Source organism: Heterodontus francisci, chromosome 11 (assembly GCF_036365525.1).
Source record: "Heterodontus francisci isolate sHetFra1 chromosome 11, sHetFra1.hap1, whole genome shotgun sequence".
In the NCBI taxonomy this organism is placed as follows: domain Eukaryota; kingdom Metazoa; phylum Chordata; class Chondrichthyes; order Heterodontiformes; family Heterodontidae; genus Heterodontus; species Heterodontus francisci.
The window spans coordinates 54910982-54935542 of NC_090381.1; the positions used below are offsets into that span (position 1 = coordinate 54910982).

Genomic DNA, 24561 nt, shown 5'->3' on the forward strand with positions numbered 1-24561 from the left:
AAGAGCTCCTGGAGTCACAGTCGGGTTTCACCCATCGGGAGGCACCAGACACATGGTCTTCACTGGGCGGTAGAAGCAAGAAAAACGCCAACTGCTGTACCTGGTCTTTTTTGACCTCTGTCAACCACAAAGGCTTATGGAGCATCCTGCTAAAATTTGGCTTCCCTCAGAAGTTTGTCACCATTCCGTGTCTACTCCACAATGACCTGCAAGCCATGATCCTCAAACAGAACCACCATAGACCCTATCTCAGTCAAGACTGGGGTCAAGCAAGGCTGTATCATTGCACCAACTCTCCTCCATTTTCCTCACTGCAATGCTACACCTCACCTCCAGCAAGCTTCCCGCAGGCGTGGAGATAATCTACAGAACAGGTGGGGAACTGTTCAACCTACACTGCCTTCAATCCAAAACCAAAATCACTCCAACCTCAGTCGTTGAGTTTCAATATGCAGACGACACTTACGTGTATGCTCATTCTGAAACTGAGCTCCAGATCATTGTCGACGACTTCTCTGAAGCATGTGAGAAAATGGGTCTTTTACTAAACATTTTTCCCACAGCACAACATCTCCTCCCGTCAATCAAGATCAATGGCAAGATCCTGGATAATTTGGACCATTTTCCATATCTTGCGAATATCCTCTCGCAAAGGCAGACATAGACAACGAGGTTCCTCATCGCCTCCAATGCGCCAGCTCAGCCTTCAATCGCAAACCCTAGACTAAGACCATGTTTTATCGGGCAGCAGTGATCCCTGCGTTCCTATATGCTTCAGAGACTTGGACAATCTACAGCAGGCACCTCAAAGTTCTGAAGAAGTACCACCAGAGATGCCACCGCAACATCCTTCAAATCAGGTGGCAAGAAAGGCGGTCCAACAGCAGTGTCCTCTCCTAAACCAACCTGCCCAGCATCAGGGCACCAAGAACTCAAAACCAGCTCCGCTGGGCGGGACATGTCGTTCGCATGCCTGACACCAGACTCCTGAAGCAGCTGTTCTACTCAGAACTTGTTCATAGCAGGAGACTCCCAGGAGGACAGTAGAAACACTTCAGAGATATCCTCAAAGCATCCCTGAAGAGATCAACATCCCCGTCAACTCGTGGGAGTCTCTGGCTCGTGACCATCCAAGATGGAGAAAGCTCATTTGGTAAGGCATCGTACACCTCGAGGGACTTCGTCGGGAACATATGGAGGTGAATTCGAGGTGTTGGAGGTAGTGTACAAACCTCCAAACTACTCATCTACCTGAGCCTTCAAGCACCACCTGCCCCTCAGGTGGCAGAGTCTGCAGATCAAACATTGGACTTATCATCCATCTTAGAACCCATCGAAATGGAATGGAAGGAAGTCATCCTCGATTCCAGGAGCATGCCAGGAGCAGCACCAGGTGTACCTAAAAATGAGGTACCAACCTGGTGAAACTACAACACAGGACTGCTTAAAAAAAAAAGGTGAACAGCAGAAGCAGCATGCTATAGACAGCACTAAGCAACCCCACAACCAGCAGATCAGAGCTCTGCAGTCCTGCCATATCTAGCCATGAATGGTGGGGAACAATTAAATAACAGGAGGAGAGGCTCCACAAACATCCCCATCCTCAATGATAAGGGAGCCTAGACTTCAGTGCAAAAGACAAGGCTGAAGCATTTGCAGCCATCTCCAGCCAGAAGTGCCAAGTGGATGATCCATCTCAGCCTCCTCAAGGTCCCCAGCATCACAGATGCCAGTCTTCAGCCAATGTGATTCATTCCATGTGGTATCAAAGAACAGCTGAGTACACTGAATACAACAAAGGTTATAGGTCCTGGTAACATCCCAGCTGTAGTGCTGAAGTATTGTACTTCAGAATGAGCTGTGCCCCTGGCCAAGCTGTTCCATTACAGCAATAACACTGACATCTAATTGGCAATGTGCCAAAATTGTCCAGGTTTGTCATGTCCCCAAAAAGTAGGACAAATCCAATCCTGCCAATTACCATCCCATCAGTCTACTCTCAATCATCAGCAAAGTGAAAGAAGGTGTCATTGACAGTGCTTCAGGTAACACTTGCTCAGCAATAACCTCCTCACAAATGCTCAGTTTGGGTTCTGCTAGGGTCATTCAGCTCCGAACCTCATTACAGCCTTGATCCAAACATGGATGAAAGAGCTGAATTCCAGAGTGAGATGAGAGTGACTCCCCTTGACATCAAGGCATGATTTGACTGAGCGTGCATCAAACAGCCACAGTAAAATTAAAGTCATAGGGAATTGGAGGGGGGTGCGGTGTGGGGTGGAGCTCTCCACTGGTTGGAGTCATACCGAGCACAAAGGAAGACAGTTTGGTCATTGGACGCCAATCATCTCAGCCCCAGGACTACAGGAGCTTTTCAGGGCAATTAAGGGCCACTTATGGCCTCTTCCCGCTGCTGCTGGTATTTTACCCAGGTGGCTTCCTTGGGGGTTGTGGGGGGGGGGGGGTGGAGGTTGTCCTGATCAGGCACTGTGTGGCCCACGGAGGGCTCTCCCTCCTCCAGTGGCAAGGGCCTCCACAGTGGAAACCCCAACCCGCCCATCCTCACCAACCACATATTCCCCCACCCCAACCCCTTCACAGGGGCCTGCCTGACTTGCCTTGACAACCCCGACCATACTTATCTGGGTTCCGGGGCAGCATCCATGATGCTGCTCAGCTGGGTGCAGTCCCAGCTGTGACCACCGCTCCTGGTGGCGCAACTGGGACTGACAAGCTGCTGGGCCTCCGATTGGCTGACAGCTTTTGGAGGTGGGATCTTTCCCTTAAATGGACAGGAGTCTCGATGCCAGGCAGTTAATTGCTTTATACACAAAATCCAGTCAGGACTCCCAGAACTGAGCAAGGCAGTGTGGTCGCCAGCCTGCAAAATCATGGCCATTTTGTGTTAGCAGAATATAAAATCAGTTACAAAATGATCCAGGCATTTGCAGATATTTAGGGCAGATATTATAGAAGTTGAGTACACAGAATGCTGCAGCTTATCTGTCTTAAGAGAATCATTTTTAGTACATAATTCTTCTTTGCATTTCTATATTTGCACATAAAAGATTAATCCACATAAGCATTTCAAATCTACTTCATAGACTGTCGGCTATTAACTCTTATCCTATTGGAAAATGTCAAACGTCTGTTCAATGTACAAACACCGTGATTTCAAGTTGAACTCTAGAAATTTTCTAGGATTATGATAACCAGGCTGCAAATCAACAGTAGAGATGACAATAGTAACGCCATTTATACCAAAAGTGTACAATTATTCATTATTCTTGATTTACGTCATATATAACCAGGTTGGAATTATGTGTCAAATTTTAGTAAAATCGGCCAGTGTTCCCAGTCTGCATTTTCTGAGTAATAGTAATAATGAAAGCACATTGGGTGTTCAATATGAGATTTGTTAATTAAAGCAGAAGCTACAAATAATCACAATATATCATCATGTGACCTTTTCATCATTCCAGACCATCCTGTTTGTTTTGTGAGTGGTGAATGATGCTGTAAATTTGGTGTGATCCACAATGAGTATGTCACTGCTTGGTTACAATAACAGTGGTGGACATTTTAACTCATGTTAGTAACTGCAGCAAAGAGTCACTTTGTGAGGGCAGAAACAATGTTATTGGTCAATATTCCCCATTTCTAACTTAGCAAATTGTTATGGAACTAAAAGGTTAATGTGTATTCTAGAATCCTTATTTTGATATGGATTTTATTTATTTAAAGTATTGGAATTGTGGACTTAATATATCAAAAGGTTGTAAATACAAGCCCCCCCCCCACTGCCCATAGACATGAGTACACAATCTCTGCTGACACCTCAATGCAACATTGATGGTGCCATCTTTCAAATGAGATGTTAAACCCAGGCTCCATATGCCCCTTCAGATGTCCATTAAGCAAAAGAAATCCCTGTCCCTATTCGAAAAACAGCATGGAGTCACCTGGCGTGCTGGCCAACATTGATTATTCAGCCAACCCAGCCGTAAAATCGGTTATCTGGTCATGCATTAATTTGCTGTTTGTGGAACCTTGTGCACGGAACTGACTTCTGCACTTGCCTACATGTTATCAGTGATTGCACTTCAAATGCCAGCCACTGTTTGTGAAGTGCTTTAGGACATCCTAAGGAAATAATATGCTTCTTTAATTATTTTTCTGTCTGTCTTCTTGCTTTCCGCTTTCTTGCTATTCTGCTTTGTAAGTCATGCAATTTTATAGAGAAAATGAATTAGGCAATCTCTGGGACCTTTCCCCCACAGCACAAAACTGGTTGCATCATCAGTCTGCCTATGGTGTATCTTGTCTGCTGCTGTTATCAGCTATCATATCCACACTGCTCTCTGTCAGAATATTTCCTTGGTCTGAACATTGTTGGTGTTTTCAGGGAATGGAATCAAGATTTGTTTTTGTTTCAGTGAGGCTTGAGTTTATGGATTTACAAGTTTCTGTCCACTCCCAGTATTTAAAACTATAACCCTGTAGAAAGAACTTTGTCATGACATATGTCACGACACAACCGGTGATTCCCAACTCTGCATTGTTCAACTTCCTCAAAGTTCAAGGGAAGTCTGAGAAATGCAAGTTTTATTGCTTGAAGAGTTAGCTAAAATGCATTAAGGGTTCAGAATCCAATTTTTTTTTAACCTAGGCTAAGAAACATGTAGGTATAGCCCACAAGCCTTTCTTTTCCAGCTCTCACACACTTTTGAGAGAACCAAAACCATATCATATAACTGAGTATAAAATTCAAATTAAAAGGATGTGTTGTTTTCCCAACTGTTTCATCCCAACAAAGTAACTTCAGATGCAATTAATAACAGCTTGATTTGAGAAATTGGAAATAATCATACTCTACCACTTGGTCCAGCCAACTGAGTACATTGCTCCAAAACTCAATGGGGGGAATTGTAAACCCCTAGGGACGGCGGCGGGGTGTCGGTGGGGGGGGGAGGGGGGGTTAAAAATGAGGAATGTGCCTCCAACATGGCGACTTCTAGTTTTAATGGAGGCAAGTTGTGGGTGAGGGCAATTTATCTGCTCTCTGGAGATGGATCCCTAATTTAAATATTTTAATAAGGTCACGTGGCCCAAATCTTAGCTGTTTTGTATATTGAATGCCTACAGGCAGGGTTTCCCAGGGTTTGGGAAATCCTGCAGCTGAAGGGAGGTGAGAAAGGCCAAATCCAACAAGTGAATGCCTTTACAGCACTGTTGGGGGGCCAGGTGGAGCAAGAGTGATCCACCCACAGCTGCCTAAACAAACCTGCTTCCCGCCTCACGTGATCAGAACTCTGCAGTCAGGATCTCCCCACCCGACCCCAGCCATCGGGAAAGCAGACCCCCGCAATCTGTCTGCAGGTCCCCTACGATCTCTCTAGCCACATACCCACACTCTTTTTTCCCTACCCTAAAAGAGCCTGCAGGAAACCTGTACTTCTGGGTTTTCACCCATTACACTTCCCCAACAACCCCTCCCTGGAAATATCGGGGCCACTAGCCCTCTGAGATATGTTGTCAACTTGCTGCCTTGGCATAAAACTGACTTTACAGATTGGCCACCCTTTGTCAGAGGTTGTGTGGGAAATAGTCACTCACCTGTAATTTTCCCCGAATTGGCCAAGTAATGGCCAGAGGGTGGGCTTGCTGTCCAGTTAAGGACAGCAAGTGGAATTTTGAAGCTGGAGGTCCAATGGGAGGCCCTCCAGCTTGGAAGCAGCAGCAGATGCCCTTACAGGTAAGTGAGGGAGACGGCACCCCAAAATGGAGTCACCCTCTCTCCAACTTCTTTACATCAAATAAAAAAAGGCCTTTGCAGCCAGGCCACCACTGTGGTGTAGGAGGGGGTGGGGGGGCCTAGAGGCCAACTGCAAAATTACAGTTGGCCTCCAACAGTTGGCCTTAAGTGGCATTAATAGGCTCAATTGTCACCCGCCGCTTGCAGGTGGATAGCTCTGCTGACCCCCTCCCTCATCCCGCCTCCAGGAAACTGGCCAGGGGGTGGGATTGAGCTGGGGAACCAGCACACAGGCTGGTGGCATGAAATTCCATACCTGCCCGCCTCTGTTCCCACCCGCCGGAGGGAAGGGGAGCTAAAAATCCAGCCTGACATCTTGGTCACAAAACTAATATGTTCGAAAGGGCTGCTAATGTGTGGCAGCATGGCTCACAAAGCATTAAATAAAATGAAAGCAGAAAATGGTTTGAAAAATTCCAATAAATTAGATGCTGTCATTTAATAATGGGGCCAGATTAGTGGGCTGCGATGAGTATTTGATACATTAGCACTTTCAGTATCTAAGCAAATGCAGTGGGGAAAATACTGTTTAAGAATTCCAGTTGTGACATTCTTCTGATATCCATCAAATGTAATGTTACCTGCAATGAAAAATATGCTCAAGTCTACAGCAATTGCCACAATTTGCATCCTTCTATTTAAGCTTAGGAAATGCCAATTATACAAACACATTGAAATTGCATCCACAGGATGATTTTTACTGAGAGGACCAAGATATACTGATATAAATACCATATACTTCCTTCAAAACTTCAGAAGCTGAGTGATTTTTATCTATACTAATTAACTTCCTGTGTTGTTCACAGGCAAAAGAAAAAGGAGGCTTCTCTGTGCTGTAACTGTCTCTGTGTTAGTCTCCAGCTTTCTATTTAATTTTCCATTTTGGATGTGTGTGTCACTGTCAACTCACAGAAATAATGGTTCCGACTGCTAAAAGTAACTAAAAAGGAGCATTTTTCACTTCAAAGCCTTAAAAATAATTAGAATGTTAAAGATGAACTTCTGCATCTTGCCTTAGCTGCTAAAGTATTCTCTATAACTGCCTCCCTTTTTAAAAATACGGCAAACATCCATAAAATGATATCTGTCAGAGGAAAATTGTCATCCACATCTCAACTCAGTTCTGACTTTCTTGAATAATGAAATTTCCTCCATTGGAAGTATTTAAATAATAAGATCCTTCTCTTCCAAAGATTTAAGATAAAGCAAAAAAAAATTTTTAAACCCAACTCACCTTGCCAGGGACATTTAAACATGGAAGATAGTAAATTAAAAGTATCCTAAATAGATAATGAAAAATACTTCCCAGTATCTGATCTCCCTGTGTTGGGCAGCAATTGCATTCTTGACAAAACCAGTCATAAGGAGGTTTGCACTCCATATTGCTACTGATTTTCTGGCAGGCTTTTGAACCCTGGAAAAGTATTGATTAAAAGGGACAGTAACCTTTTTTATAGGTAGATCTAATAATTGCCCTATTTGTCATTTTGCTGCATTATTGCCATCTAATGATGTGGCATTGATCAGTGATCAACTGTTAGCAGATCAGTGTGAACCTGCCATCTTGTTAGACAAACACATTGTAAGTAAGGATGCATTGCAGTATAAATTGACTGATGTTTGCATTTTCATTCTGATGCTGGCTGAACGTTTCCTCTTTTTGTTAAGTATGAGTTAAATCTAAGGAAACAACAGAGGCAACATTCAACTTTATCAAGGGGATGAAACATGCAGCAGTGAATTGACCGTCCATTCTACATCCTGCCCAGTTTTCACTGCCCAGTTTTTATAATCAGGCAAGGTATATAACGGGCAGGTGATCCACAACTGCTTGTTTTGCTTCCCTGTCGAAGTTGTATTTCAACCCCAGTGTCCTTAATTCATTTTTTCTTTACTAATTAAAGAGAAAACTTCTAGTTGCTGTATATTAACAACATTGTAAAGTTGGTGGGAAGAGTTCTGCCAACTGCTTTTGCTCGTGAAATTATACATTTATTCTTTTGAAGCACTCATACTTGAGTAGTAGTTAGCAGAATCTTGCCTCTTGCTTGTTGATTGATTATTTTCTAAAATGCCCAACACTCTTGTGTTGCAGTCTTCAAAGTGGAATGAATCTGCAGATCTGTTTTGTTAATGACAGTGGAAGTGACAAGGACAGTGATGCAGATGATAGCAAGACTGAAACTAGCCTGGACACCCCTTTGTCTCCAATGGTAAGTGTATCATTACTACTGGAGTTTTCATAATTATGTAAATGGATTCTGTTGCGGAATCACAACATTGTTACAGCACAGAAGGAGGCCATTTGGCCCACCATGTCTGCGCTGGCTGTCCAAAAGAGCAATTCACCTAGTGCCACTTTCCCACCTTCTCCCCATAGTCCTACACATCCTTCCTTTTCAGATAATAATCCAATTCCCTCTTGAATGCCTCGATTGAACCTGCCTCCACCACACTGTCTGGCAGTGTATTCCAGATCCTAACCAGTCACTGCGTGAAAAAGTTTTTCTCGTCGCCATTGCTGCTTTTGCCAATTACCTTAAATCTGTGTCCTCTTGTGCTCGATCCTTTCACCAATAGGAAGTTTTTCCCTATCTACTCTGTACAGACCCTTCATGATTTTGAATATCTCTATCAAATCTCCTCTCAACCTTCTCCAAGGAAAACAGTCCCAACTTCTCCAATCTATCAATGTAACTGAAGTTCCTCATCTCTGGAATGATTCTTGTGAATCTTTTCTGCGCTGTCTCTAATGCCTTCACATCTTTCCTAAAGTGTGGCATCTAGAATGGACACAATACTCCAGTTGAGGCCAAACCAGTGTTCTATACAAGTTCAAAAAACTTCCTGTTAGTTTCTGATCCTCATGTTACTGATCATGTTATCATGATAACGGCACCCTTGGCTTAGAAACGCCCCTTTCCTTTTCAAAACTACCATCTCCTCCTCCTCCTCCTACTCAAAAAGCATACTCTTGACTTTCTAACTACCATTCCATCTCTAACTTCTCAATCCTTTGTAAGATGCTTGAATTCGCCATCACTTCCCAGCTCTGGGACACCTCTCCCACAATTCGCTGTTTGAGTCTCTGCAATCTGACTTGTGACTTTCACACTAGACTGAGCCTATCCTTGTCAATATCACTAACAATGTGCAGTGAGACAGTGGATTATGTGATCCCTCGTTCTCCTCAGCCTCACCAGGGTGATCACGGCGTTTGATCACTCTATCCTCCCCTATTGCCTTTCCTTTTGTGGTCCAGCTCCACAAGTTGGCTTCTTTATGTATTCTGACAACATGTAACTCTATCTCTGCACAACGCCCCTCTATTCCATGACTGTATCCATGCTGTCTGCTATTACTCCAATTAAATATTGGGAATACTGAAACCATTGTGTTCAGTTGCTGTCTGTAACTTTGCTCTCTAGCCACTGTCACGTGCCCCACTCACCCCTTCAGGTCCAGAGCTAAGCTTTGAACTTCGTATCCTATTACTCACCAAGACCTCATACTTTCACTCCTCAGCATTAACTATCCACTTCTGCCTCACCCTTGTTGCTGGCAAAATTCTTTCATCACCTGTGCTGCTTGACAATGGAGAGATGAACAGTGCCCAATTGCTCTTCTCAATGACATCCCAACCTCCACGCTTCACAAACTCCAACTCATCGAAAACTGTACAGCCTCTGTCCTGCCCTACTGAGCTATCACCCATCCTTGCTGACTTAAACTGGTTCCCTGAACCCAAGCACATTGAATTTAAAATCCTTATCCACGTCTTCAGATTCATCCACAACCTCACCCTATCCTTTCTCTCCAATCTCCTCCAGACTTGTGTTCCCTTCAATCATCTGAATCTGGTTTGTGATGCATCCACCCCTCCCTCTGCTCCACCTAAAACGAACGAACCTTCCGCATTTTCTAGAAGTCCTTCTCTAAACGCCATCTTATTATCCCCTCTGTCTGCCTTTTAAAGTTGTCGTCTTCTCACTTTTTTTTAACCATGCCTTCCATTAACTTAGCTCTCTCTCAAAAGCGTGGTGCCTGTTTCTCTAATCTGTGAAACACCTTGAATGTTTTCTATGTTAAAGGTTTTATAGAAATGCGCACTATTAAATATGAAAATAGTTCATTATAATTTTAGTGGATTATCTGCCTGCGTTTTTTGTGTCCCTATTTTGAAGCCATAACAAATGTTGTAAAACCTGGATTCATGTAGAAATAGTTTGCTTGCAGAGGTCTAGAGCAAATTGCCCATTGGGGGTTAATAATTGACCCAGTTCTAATTAATTAAATCAAACAGTGGCTGGATGCGTATCGATGAAGTTCATATAATCATATCAAAGGCAACAGAAGCTGCAAAAGCTGAAAAGTGTAATTGGTGAGAAGCATTAGACAGGCTCATTGTCTGGTTATTTCAAGCAAAAGTAGATTTAAGTTTTGTAAATGAAAAGGAAAAGGGATGATGACCACTATTAGTTTAATAATCTTCATAAAATATAATTATGAATGATTAACAGAAACCATATTTCATTATATTTACGACGGATTCTGTTCGCTGGGATACCTTTGATGGTTTCAGCTCCTTTCCATTTAGAAATGCATCACAATAGCTAATCTCTCTCCCTAGAGCAAACAGAGCTCATCGTACTCTGACAGAGACACCACCGAAGAAGAGTCTGAATCACTTGATGATATGGATTTTCTTACAAGACAGAAGAAATTGCAAGCTGAAGCTAAGATGGCTCTTGCTATGGCAAAACCAATGGCTAAAATGCAAGTTGAAGTAGAAAAACAGAACAGAAAGAAATCCCCAGTGGCTGATCTGGTGAGCATACTTCCATATACTGTACAAATACGATAATCCAGAAAACTTTTGGTCTTAACAGTAACTGACCTTGATTTTATGCACAAATTAAGGTTGTCTGCAATACAAAGAATGTTTTCCACCCAGTATCTTACTGCAGCTTTATCAATTAGTCTAACTATTATGAGTTTGAAGCATTTCTGTCTCTCTCAAACAATTTTAAATACACTGATCTTGCTTATGTGTTTGAAATAAATAACTGAATTGTTGTTTTGTCTTTGCCATCTCAATGTATTTATGTAGCATAAGAGTTTGCTGGCATTGCACATCCTGTCAATCACAGTAATATGTTTTGACATAAATGAGGTGCACAATGACACAGAAAAGTTGTAGGAATTAGATCATGTTTGATGTGACAAGTGTTTTTAATTTGCATATTTCTTAGAGATTTTCTTTCTGTATTAACATTTCTTTCAGTTGGTTTCTAAGATTATCATCAAATGTTTGTATATAAAGTCAAAGGCAGAAGCCAACTCAATTTGACACTGGGCGGGATTTCAATTCCGGGGTCGGGACCCCGATGTCATGATCATTTCCAGGACCTTGCCCCTGCACCATGTCGGCAATGCACACACGTTGCAATTTTAATATGGTAAGTAGTTAATTGGCTTAGAGTTGTGTTTGCCACCCAATTAGTGGAAGGAGGTGGGCCACAGGCAGCAATGGGCCTGATTTAAAGGGCAAGTAGCAGCCATATTTGTGGTTGCTGTTCTTCCTCATGATACGAGGAGCAGCTGAGCAGTGGGTAGGGAGGGCCTCTGTGTCAGGGCAGCCCCTTGTTTTTCCGACGCCTCAATGGAGGTGCTGCTGGAGGCGGTGACTGAACAGAGAAACATCCTGTTTCCTGCCAGCAGCAACAGAAAGCCTGCAAAGCTCACCAAGAAGTCTTGGCTGGAGGTGGCTCACAAGGTCAGCAGCAGAGGAGCGGTGAGGAGGGACTGGGTGCAGTGCTGGAAAATTTTCAATGACCTTCTCAGGTCTGGAAAGGTGAGTCCATAGAAAGACCCAGATGGCATGCCTCCTGGTCAGCAATCACCAGAATGTGAAAGAGAGGGGCATCCTGCGGGCGCATCATGGTCTTCTGACCATGGGAGAGGGGTGTGCTCAGAAGCCTTGATGATCCAGAAGCATGGGTCAGAATCCTAGCACTGTTGGACGGGCAGCTGGAGTGCAGACTGCAGCATCTTATGCAAATGAAAAGAAGCAAGTGTTGAGTGAGAAAGGCATTGTCTTAAGGGCATCTTAATTTGCCATGCAGGCCAAATGAGAGATGAATGCCAGGGAGAGCGAAAGGGAACATCTTAACGATGGGGTTCCTCAGTTCACGTCACTGACGCATTTTGAGGAGCTGGCCCTTGATGTGGTCAGAGTGTCAAGCCACAGGGATGCTGGAGACGGAGAAAAGGGAGTCCACCGTAGCCAGGGTGAAAAGAACTTAACATCCCCATGTTCAGGTAATGCATGACAACGCTCCCCATACATCGAGATGTCAATGCATAAGCTGTCATCTGATTATTTTAAGCAGCAGAAGTATCTGTTGATTGTCCCAACCTCTCATCACCACCTTTTCTTATGTCTCCCACAGGACCAGCTTCAGAGGGATGTAGTCCACACAACGCCAAAACGTTCTCGAGGAGTCAGAGGGGGAAGATACATTGAAGCCTGCACCATCACATTTTTCTAGTGCACCCTTCACCAGCACAGACACTCACACCTCCGTGGGTCCTCATACAGGTGGCACAGGGAGAGGTGGCACCACATTAGAGCTGGAGGCTTTGGGGTGGGGAGCAGAGTCAGCTGTGGGCTGTCCCCCTCGGAGAATGGAGGACAGGGAGGAGATGCAGAGGCTCGGGAGTCACAAAACAGGTGACTCCACCTGGCAAATGAGCATGAGATGTGTGTCCACATGTCGGAGTTAACTGAGGCTCTATGGAGTCATGGGATGAGAATGGAGGAATCCATTCATCTCATGTGCTCCACAATGTCTCAGTGTTTTGAGTGCATGAGCTCTTCCATTGAGAGAGTGGCCAACCTCATGGAGAGCCGTATGCAGCATCACTTAGAGTGGATGTAGGAACAGCAGACTGACATGAACAGGATGCATGTTGCACTCAGGAGCATTGACCGGTCAGTGACACAAATGACGCAAAGAAGCATAGATTGGATGCCAGCTGTTTCCTAACTGGGGGTCTGCTCCAGCGATCAGGAGCACCTGAAAGGGCCAAGGAGGTGATGGATGGTAATGAGGGGACCACCCCTAATGGGTCTCCATCATCATCAGCTGCTTCCATGGCCCCTCTGATGGATGAAGCATCTGTGGAGTCATGCCCTATCACTGAGGCTGCCCCAGCCCCCAGTATTGCAGTTACACCAGCCTTCAGAGGTGCCCCCTGGCATCTCCACGCCGAGACTAATCGCCACGGGTATCTCAATCCCAGACAGGTACTATTGAGCAGTCTGTCTCCACCTCATCCTCAGCCACAGAGGGAGCAACTCGTTAGAGTGGCCATCAGCCAAGGTCACCGTGTTAGTAATGTCACTTTGTGGGTCACCTGGGTGTATCAGCTGTAAATAATTGTGAACTGCCAAGCGGTAAAGCACTGGGCATGTTGTTGCACTAAAGCAGACTTGTGTGTTTCCATTTCATCATGGCAAGGTGCAGGCGAATGGGAAATAAGGGTTAGCAAAGCAATGAAGTGTGCGAGGGCGGAGTGTATTAGGTGGAGATTCTGGAGCCTTTCAGTGTTTGTGCCATAGGAACGTTGCTGCTTTTTGCTACAAACTGATGTTTGCTGTCAGTCAGATGAAGGAGACTCTCCTCTCCAAATGTCCTGCAGATTGAGTCTCGTTTAAGTGAAAAGTCTCTGCCTCAGAGTAGTCTGCGTCCCTGCTATCTTGATGGCTCTGTACCTCCTGGGCCTGCCATGGCGACTATCTCTACAAAGCATGGGGACCACTCTTCAGTTCTCCTTCAGCCTCCTGTGATCGTCTGTGCCATTCCAGCACTTCTCCCTGCTCGTGATCCATACCTCTCTGGAAGGCCATATTAGGGAGAGCGCAGCAGTCCACCACAATGCACAGGACCCCTGAGGGAGTGTACTAGAGGGCGCCACCTGGCCGGTCAAGGCTACTAAGCCTTATCAGGAGGCTGTTGGCCTGCTCCATGCTGACCCTTGTGCTCAGGTGGCATTGGTTGCAGTGCCTCTCAGCCTGCGTAGTAGCGTGATGCACCAGAATCATCAGCTATCTCTACAAGGGATAATCCTGATCCGCTATCAGCCATCCACAGATCTCCGATGGCTGTATGAAGAGCTGCATCATGGCACCTTCCAGAATAGTGTGCACACACCTGCATAGAGCACTTTCTGTGTTTGCATGCCAGCTTAACATATAAGGAGTGGAATCCCTTCCTACTGAGGAATCTCCCTGGCAGGTCAGTCGATGGCCACGTGTGGGTACAATCAATGATCCTCTGTGAATCCAGTGAACGAGGCAAATCCCACTGGCCTTTAAGCTTGAATGCAGATATCTGCCTTGAATTCAGTGTAATCCCTTGTGGTCTCGAACAGAGCATCCATCACCTCCGTGATGCAACGATGGGCTGCTGCCTGTCAGATGCCACCAATGTCTGCTGCCGCTCCTTAAATATTACTCAAAATAGTTAATAGGACATGATTTGAATAACACTTTATCACATTCAAAAATAACTGGTGGAATTAACTAGTGGTTGTGTAATAAATAAACAAATCAGATGGGTCTGTTTGTTTAAAAGTAGATTGGCTTCTTTGTCAAGCATTGCAGACAACCAACAAAAGTTGAAATGTTTGCATCAAGTTGAGCTTGGAAGCAAGTTCTTATTATTTGAGTAGTACTGAAACAAATAAATCTCTACAAAGCTAAAACAAGGCACTTTTGTCATCGCACCTAGTGCAGTATTTTGTAGGTAAATTAACATTCTTTCCTTTTAGGGCCTTGCACGCTAATTGACTTCGGTAGAAAGGAAAACTGCATGTGGTCTATAATGGGCAGCTGATCCACGACCACTTGGCAGTCAAAATTAAAATCTAGCATTCGTATTGAATAATAGCTTATTGGCTCAGAAAATTAAAAAGGAGCTTTGTTTCTTCAAATTCATGATACAAGGTAAACTTGAAAACTATTCCTGCTTCATGTTCCTATTTATATTTGTTTAGCTTGATAAGTGAAAGTTTAAATTTAAACTTTAATAAGTAACATGCATTATACTAGATTTGTCCAAATAATTTGGGTATGGGGAAGTTAAAAAATTGGAATGTATGCATTAGTGATTACTATCTTAATTCCCTAAAAAGTTGCACTCAAAACAAAAAACAACTTGCAGAAAGCTAAAATTTGAAAAATATGTTGACAGTGGCCTCTGCAATTGTGAGCAGTTTCTCCTCCATACCATTTAACTCACTACTGAATAATCTCATCAGTCAACACCTTGCACAGGAGCATTTTTGTGCACATTACTCAAACTTTCAGTTTGCCTAACTGTTTTTTATTCATTCATGAGATGTGGACATCGCTGGCTAGGACAGCATTTATAGCCCATTCCTAATTTCCCTTGAGAAGGTGGTGGTGAGCTGCCGTCTTGAACCACTGCAGTCCATGTGGGGTAGTTACACCACAGTGCTGTTAGGAAGAGCATTCCAGGATTTTGCCCCAGCGACACTGAAGTTCCAAGTCAGGAAGGTGTGTGGCTTGGAGAGGAACTTGCAGGTGGTGATCCCATGCGTCTGCTGCCCTTGTCCTCGGTGGTAGAGGTCATGGGTTTGGAAGGTACTGTCTAGGAGCCTTGCTGCGTTGCTGCAGTGCATCTTATAGATGGTACACACTGCTGCCACTGTACGTCGCTGGTGGAGAGAGTTAATGTTTGTGGATGGGGTGCCAATCAAGCGGGCTACTTGAGTGTTGTTGGAGCTGCACCCATCCAGGCAAGTGGAGAGTATTCCATCACACTCCTGACTTGTGTCTTGTAGATGGTGGACAGGCTTTGGGGAGTCAGGAGGTGAGTTATTCACCGCAGGATTCCTCGCCTCTGACCTGCTCGTGTACCCACGGTATTTATATGGCTACTCCAGTTCAGTTTCTGGTCAATGGTAACCCCCAGGATGCTGATAGTGGGGGATTCAGCAATGGTAATGCCATTGAATGTTATGGGGAGATGGCTATATTCTCTCTTGTTGGAGATGGTCATTGCCTGGCACTTGTGTGGTGCGAATGTTACCTGGATATTGTCCAGGTCTTGCTGCATTTCTACCTGGACTGCTTCAGTACCTAAGGAGTCGCGAATGGTGCTGAACATTGTGCAATCATCAGCGAACATCCCCACTTCTGACCTTATGATTGAAGGAAGGTCATTGATGAAGCAGTTGAAGATGGTTGGGCCTAGGACACTACCCTGAGGAACTCCTGCAGTGATGTTCTGGAGCTGAGATGATTGACCTCCAACAACAACAGCCATCTTCCTTTGTGCGAGGTATGACTCTTACCAGTGGAGTGTTTTCCCCCTGATTCCCATTGACTCCAGTTTTGCTAGGATTCCTTGAAGGCATACTTTGTCAAATGCTGCCTTGATGTCAAGGGCAGTCACTCTCACCTCACCTCTTGAGTTCAGCTCTTTTGTACATTTTTGAAGCAAGGTTGTATTGAGATCTGGAGCTGAGTGGCCCTGGCGGAACCCAAACTGAGCGTCACTGAGCAGCTTATGCTAAGCAAGTACCGCTTGATAGCACTGTCAATGACACCTTCCATCACTTTACTGATGATCGAGCGTAGACTGATGGAGCGGTAATTGACCAGGTTGGATTTGTCCTGCTTTTTGTGTACAGTACATACCTGGGCAATTTTCCACATTTCCGGGCGGATGCCAGTGTGGTAGCTGTACTGGAACAGCTTGGCTAAGGGCACGGCTAGTTCTGGAGCACAGGTCTTCAGTACTATTGCCGAAATGTTGTCAGGGACCATAGCCTTTGCAGTATCCAGTGCCTTCAGTCGTTTCTTGATATCACATTGAGTGAATCAAATTGGCTGAAGACTGGCATCTGTGATGCTGGGGACTTCAGGAGGAGGCCGAGATGGATCATCCACTCAGCACTTCTGGCTGAAGATTGTTGCAAATGCTTCAGCCTTATCTTTCGCACTGATGTGCTGGGCTCCCCCATCATTGAGGATGGGGATATTTGTGGAGCCACCTCCTCCAGTTAGTTGTTTAATTGTCCACCACCATTCATGACTGAATGCGGCAGGATTGCAGAGCTTAGATCTGATCTAAGTTGGTTGTGGGATTGCTTCGCTCTGTCTGTCACATGCGGCATACACTGTTTGGCATGCAAGTGGTCCTGGGCTGTAGCTTTACCAGGTTGATACCTCATTTTGAAGTATGCCTGGTGCTGCTCCTGGCATGTCCTTCTGCACTCTTCATTGAACCAGGGTTGATCCCCCGGCTTGATGGTAATGGTAGAGTGGGGGAAGTGCCAGGCCATGAGGTTACAAATTATGTTTGATTACAATTCTGCTGCTGCTGATGGCCCACTGATTTATTTATTTTATTTATTTAGAGATACAGCACTGAAACAGGCCCTTCGGCCCACCGAGTCTGTGCTGACCAAGAACCACCCATTTATACTAACTCTACAGTAATCCCATATTCCCTACCACCTACCTACACTAGGAGCAATTTACAATGGCCAATTTACCTATCACCTGCAAGTCTTTGGCGGTGGGAGGAAACCGAAGCACTGGGCAAAAACCCACACGGTCACAGGGAGAACTTGCAAACTCCGCACAGGCAGTACCCAGAATTGAACCCGGGTCCCTGGAGCTGTGAGGCTGCGGTGCTAACCACTGCGCCACTGTGCCGCCCCTAAATCTAAAGGATGAGTTAGAGTGTTCCAACATTTTCAATGGTTACATCCTCAGCTCTTCAATATTAGATACATATACTCATAGAAGATAAGATCCTGTTTAAATAACAATCCAGCTTTACATGTAAATGTTGCTTTTATGTTGTATTATGTTATATTATCGGACTTAATTTCAATCCAGTATCTCCTTTTAAATCCCAAAATAGTGTTTGACCTGCCTGAAGCACAGCAATTTCCATGTCATACCAGTAAAGCAGCTGACTGGCTGTTCATAATTAGTCATTTCTAGAAATGAACTAAGCTGCTGCTATAGGAAACAGAATGTACTTCTGCTAAATTAACTGTGATCACAAAATGCTGACCTTTCAGCCTATTTACATTGTCTTTGGAGCAGACAGACGTGATACTATATTAAATTGGCTTATTCAGATTATTCAACCTCAGAAGAACTTTCCAAAAAACATCCTGATTTAAGTATTCAATAAATCAGTAGTTTTTGTCGTTCACTGAATAGGTACAAATGTCCATATATAGTAATTCTTTCTGGAAATTTACCTTTTGAAACACAAACCTGATAATTTTGGGGGGTTACACTCCAATTCCAGTGGCTAAATTGTGCTTAACAGCACAGGTTTGTGTAGATTGGTTTAGCTACTGCAGCACATTGTAACAGAATAGGACCCAGAGTAGGCTGATTATAATGTTAATCAGTGTGTAACACTGATTTGATGACTGCGCTGCCATTTTGGATCTCAACACTCCAGCTAACACCCTTTCTTAACCTCACACAGGAAGGAACCCCCACTAGCCCTATTTAAAAGGATCATCAGCTACTCTTAGGTCAGATGTCCATTGATGTCTACTGGCTGTTGCTGCAATTTTAGAAATCTTTGGTGGTTTCTAGAGGAGTTTAAGGTAGTTTAAGACTACAGGGAGTCATATGGCACATGCTAAAGGATTTTATCTTGACGTCAAGAATTCTGCCCGAACCATTTACTCCCAGAAATACATGCTACAGTTTGCCTTCCCCTTGGCCTACAACAGGACGGGCAGAATGAGCAGAAACAACACAGAGCAGTACAAGTTGTGGGAAGAGGGAGGAGGGGGAGAACGGCTCTCAGCAGACGGCCCATCTGCCAGAGTATTTGCGGAGCAATTCTCCTAGCTAAGCCTGAGCCAGCAACAGTGGACTGAGTTTTACCAGACTCCAGGTGGCAGGAACAGAGGCAGAGGATCCAGTAAAATAGCAGGGAGCTGTCCATTGCTGTCCTGCCACCAGGGGGGCTTCCCAGCAGTGGGCAGGAGAGGGGCTATGAGGCAGATTGGCTGTCTGCTCCATGGAGGCAGGCAGCCAATTTGCATAATTAAAAGCCCTATTATGGGCCATTTTATGAGGCCACCAGCATTTGCCGAAAGCAGCACCCACCTCCCTCTCCCCACCCCCCCGACCCCATCCAGGGGCGGCTGCCAGCTTCATGGAGGCGGCTGCCCTGCAGGGGATCAGCAGTGCAATACTGTAGCACTGAGGGGATCAGCAGTGCAATACTGCAGCACTGAGGGGAGCAACAGTGCAACGTTGCAGCACTGAGGGGAGCAGCAGTGCAATGCTGCAGCACTGAGGGGAGAAGCAGTGCAATGCTGCAGCACTGAGGGGATCAGCAGTGCAGTGCTGCAGCACTGAGGGGAGCAGCAGTGCAATGCTGCAGCACTGAGGGGATCAGCAGTGCAATACTGAAGCACTGAAGGGATCAGCAATGCGACGCTGCAGCACTGAAGGGATCAGCAATGCGACGCTGCAGCACTGAAGGCATCAGCAATGCAATACTGCAGCACTGAAAGCAGCAGTGCAATACTGCAGCACTGAGGGATCAGCAATGCAATACTGCAGCACTGAAAGCAGCAGTGCAATACTGCAGCACTGAGGGGATCAGCAATGCAATACTGTAGCACTGAGGGGATCAGCAATGCAATACTGCAGCACTGAGGGGATCAGCAGTGCAGCACTGATGGGATCAGCAGTGCAACACTGCAGCACTGATGGGATCAACAGTGCAACATTGCAGCACTGATGGGATCAACAGTGCAACATTGCAGCACTGAGGGGATCAGCAATGTAACATTGCAGCACTGAAGGGATCAACGGTGCAATACTCCAGCAGGCCTCCAAGGCTAATCTTCAGTCCCAATCCAGGCTGACAGCCTGGCGGACACCAGGGAGCCCAACTAAATTATACTAAATTATATGGAGGGCAGAACATTTTTGTAGCAGGCAGAAGTTGCAACATATCTAAGATGTGCCCTAGTTCTGTCAAGTTGGTCTACATATAGAGGAGTTGTACTGTACATTTGTTAACCTGTGGCATGTTTGTAAATTATGTGAAGGAACTGAATAAGCTTTTCGCCTATTATACTGGAGGGCTAAGTTTTGCATCTATTACTCCTTGGCCCATTCTCATGCCCATTTTACCTTGAGGGAGGCAAAACATATCTCCTGCCATCAACACCACTCCTGATCTTCAGAGAACAGCTGTTGGTCCGGACCCAGATTCTATAGGTCTTTGCAATTTGTCATCAGGTGAACTGTCTCCTCTTTTAGCCTCTTCAACACAACATTGTGCTTGTATTGAAATGAGAAATATCATGGTGCAATCCGACTGATGCACTGAACCAGTTCAGCATCAATTTACAGGCCTGCTGCAATCAGTTTTAATTCACTGGAGCAATTTAAAGAATATTTCTTTATATTGTTTGTGTTGTGATTTGTCTTCAATCACGTGTTCGAGATTGATTCATGCAGTGAAGATAAATTACAAGCATGGAAGAGCAACACATTTTGGAGTTGTTTTTTCTAGACACAATAAGACAAAGGAGATAGAGGTTTCCTGTGCTAACTTGGTCCCATTCATTCTATAATTACAGATATTTTCATACAGACATGCCAACCTAGAACAACAAACAGCTTTAAAAAAAAAACTGTCCCACAAATGGTGACAACTGGAAAACATTCAAATGTTACAAAACAAAACACCTTAAATAAAGGCCGATGATCAAGGTTAATACTTTCAACACAAAGCTGAGTGGGAGTGTGAGCTGCGAGGAGGATGCAGAGAAGCTCCAGTGTGATTTGGACAGGTTGAGTGAGTGGGCAAATACATGGCAGATGCAGTATAATGTGGATAAATGTGAGGTTATCCACTTTGGTGGCAAAAACAGAAAGGCAGATTATTCTCTGAACGATGATAGATTGGGAAAGGGGGAGGTGCAGCGAGACCTGGGTGTCCTTGTGCACCAGTTGCTGAAAGTAAGCATGCAGGTGCAGCAGGCAGTTAAGAAGGCAAATGGTATGTTGGCCTTCATAGCGAGAGGATTCGAGTACAGGTGCAAGGATGTCTTGCTGCAATTATACAAGGCCTTGGTGAGACCACATCTGGTGTATTGTGTGCAGTTTTGGTCTCCTTATCTGAGGAAGGATATTCTTGCTATGGAGGGAGTGGAGCGAAGGTTCACCAGACTGATTCCTGGGATGGCAGGACTGACGTATGAAGAGAGATTGGGTATTCACTAGAGTTTAGAAGAATGAGAGGGGATCTCATAGAAACCTACAAAATTCTAACAGGACTGGACAGACTAGATGCAGGAAGGATGTTCCCGATGGCGGGGGAGTCCAGGACCAGGGGTCACAGTCTAAGGATAAGGGGTAAGCCATTTAGGACTGAGATGAGGAGAGATTTCTTCACCCAGAGAGTGGTGAACCTGTGGAATTCTCTACCACGGAAAGCAGTTGAGGCCAAATCATTAAATATATTCAAGAAAGAGTAAGATATAGTTCTTAGGACTAAAGGAATCAAGGGATGCAGGGAGAAAGCGGGAACAGGGTACTGAGTTTGGACGATCAGCCATGATTGTATTGAATGGCAGTGCAGGCACGAAGGGCCGAATGGCTCCTATTTTCTATGTTTCTAAGAACACAAGAAATGGGAACAGGACTAGGCCAAACATCCCTCAAACTTGCTCTACCATTCAATAGGATCATGGTGGAACTCCTACATCAGCTGCACTTCCCATCCTATCCCCCATATTCCTTGATTCCCTTAGCGCTCAAAAATCTATAGCTCACAGTCTTGTATATATTCATTGACTGAGCATCCAGAGTTCTCTGGGGTAGAGAATCCCAAAGATTCATAACCCTCTAGGCGAAGAAATTTCTCTCATCTCAGTCCTAAATGTCTGATCCCTAATCCTAAGACAAAGATCCCTAACTCTAGACTGTCCAGAGAAAGAAACAGTTTTTCAGCATCTAGCCTGTCAAGCTCTCTCAGAATTCTATACATTTCAATGAGATCATACGAGCATAGAAACATAGAAAATAGGAGCAGGAGTAGGCCATTCGGCCCCGCGGGCCTGCTCAGCCATTCAAAAAAGATTATGGCTGATCGTCTAATTCAGTACCCTGTTCCCACTTCCGTCCCATATCCCTTGAACATATGAATTAGAAGCAGGAGTAGGCCATTCGGCCCCTTCGAGCCAGCTCTGCCATTGAATAAGATAGATGATCTGATTGTGGCCTCGACTTCACTTTCCCACCTACCCCTTGACTCCCTTGTTAGTCAAGAATGTATCTAACTCTGCCTTAAAAATATTAAATGACCCTACCTCCACCACTCCGCTCTCTGGGGAAGAGAGTTCCAAAGACTCTCAACCCTCTGAAAGAAAAGAAAATCCCTCCTCATCTCTGTCTTAAATGGGTGACCCCTTATTTTTAAACTGTGTTTCCTAGTTCTGGTCTCTTCCACAAGGGGAAACATCCTTTCAGCATTCACCCTGTCAAGCCTCCTCAGGATCTTATATCTTTCAATAAGATCACCTCTCATTCTTCTAAACTCAATGGATACATGCCCAACCTGTCCAACCTTTCCTCATAAGATAACCCCCCCCATCCCAGGTATCAGTTGAATGAACCTTCCCTGAACTGCCTCTTAACATATTTATATCCTTTCTTAAATAAGGAGACCAAAACTGTACACAGTACTCCATATGTGGTCTCACCAATACCCTATACAACTGAAGCAAAGCATCCCTACTTTTATATTCAATTCCCCTTGCAATAAATGACAACATTCCATTTGCCTTCCTAATCACTTGCTGTATCTGCATACCAACCTTTTGTGATTCATATACCAGGACACCCAGATCCCTCTGTACCTCAGAGTTCTGCAATCTCTCTCCAATTTAAATAATATGCTTCTATTCTTCCTGCCAAAGTGTATAAGTTCCCATTTTCCCACATTATACTCCATTTGCCAATTTTTTGCCCACTCACTTAACCTATCTATATCCATTTGCAGACTCCTATGTCCTCTTCACAACTTACTTTCCTATCTGTGTTTGTACCATCAACAAATTTAGCAACCAAGTCATTGATATAGATTGTAAATAGTTGAGGTCCCAGCACCGATCCCTGTGGCACTCCACTCGTCACATCTTGCCAACCTGAAAATTACCCATTTGTGCCTACTTTGTTTCCTGTTAGAGGATAAAGGATTGGTTAGCTATCAGCTCTCATTCTTCTAAATTTCAGAGAATATAGGTCATTTAATACTGTTATGCCAGTGTGTTTTGTTGAATGATAATTTTCTTTGGTCCATTGACTGGAGATCTGAATTTATATTTTTTTTGAAGAAATTTAAAAAGAACATTTAAAACAGGATGACTGCTAACAGCTTAAGGTGATCACCTAGTTTGCAACACTATATCCTACATTGCAAAGGACTATGAGGAGGGATGTGTGCATTTCCCAGCAAGAACCAAGACCCAGGAAGTTTAAAGGAACTACCTGTTCTTTCAGCAAGCAGAGAAATACTGCTAACTGCTATGTTTGAATGACTGAGTGACTGTCATTTGACAAGCCCCTCCCCATCTTTGGTTTTAAGCTGGTGTTTTCTCTACAGCAGAGGAGACGCTACTGGACTCTCATGAGCAGACCCTAAGTGAGGGTCTCTCTCACCATTCCAGCTTGAAAGCTTTCAAACCCTGCTTGATAGAGTCATAGAGTTATAGAACACAGAAACAGGCCCTTCGGCCCAACACGTCTGTGCCAACCAACAAGCTCCCATCCAATCTAATCCCATTTTCCCACACTTGGCCCATAGCCTTGTATGCTACTGCGTTTCAAATGCTCGTCTAAATACTTCTTAAATGTTGTGAGGGTTCCTGCCTCTACCACCCCTTCAGGCAGTGTGGTCCAGATTCCAACCACCCTCTGGGTGAATTTTTTTTTCCTCAACCTCCCTCTAAACCTCCTGCTCCATACCTTAAATCTTTGCCCCCTGGTTCTTGACCCCTCCGCTAAGGGAAAAAGTTTCTTCCTATCTATCCTATCAATGTACCTCATAATTTTGTATACCTCAATCATGTGCCCCCTCAGCCTTTTCTGCTCTAAGGAAAACAACCCTAGCCTTTTCAGTCTCTCTTCATCGCTGAAATGCTCCAGCCCAGGCAACATCCTGGTGAACCTCCTCTGCACCCTCTCCAGTGCAGTCACATCCTTCCTATAATGTGGTGACCAGAACTGTACACAGTACTCTAGCTGTGGCCTAACCAGCATTTTATACAGCTCTAACATAAGCTCCCTGCTCTTATATTCTGTGCCTCAGCTAATAAAGGCAAGTATCCCGTATGCCTTCCTAACCACCTTATCTGTGCTGCTGCCTTCACTGATCTATGGACAAGTACACCAAGGTCCCTCTGACCCTCTGCTCCCTAGGTTCCTACCATCCATTGTATATTCCCTTGCCTTGTTAGTCCTCCCAAAGTGCATCACCTCCCACTTCTCAGGATTAAATTCCATCTGCCACTGCTCCACCCATCTCACCAGCCCAATTATGTCGTCCTGTAATCTAAGACTTTCCTCCTCACTATCCACGACACCACCAATTTTCATGTCATCTGCGAACTTACTGATCATGCCTCCTATATTCACATCTAAATCA

The 24561-nt window shown here is 44.7% G+C and overlaps 1 protein-coding gene across 8 annotated transcripts in view; it reads left to right on the plus strand.

Annotated features, from left to right (window-relative positions):
- The window catches only part of schip1 (schwannomin interacting protein 1), a 763480-nt gene that overhangs the window by 677910 nt on the left and 61009 nt on the right, over nt 1-24561 (plus strand). For all 8 annotated transcript variants that reach the window (XM_068042157.1, XM_068042156.1, XM_068042161.1 and 5 more), the window contains 2 exons: nt 7911-8028; nt 10446-10643. In XM_068042157.1, coding sequence (XP_067898258.1) covers nt 7911-8028; nt 10446-10643 — 316 coding nt within the window. The remainder of the gene's footprint in view (nt 1-7910; nt 8029-10445; nt 10644-24561) is intronic.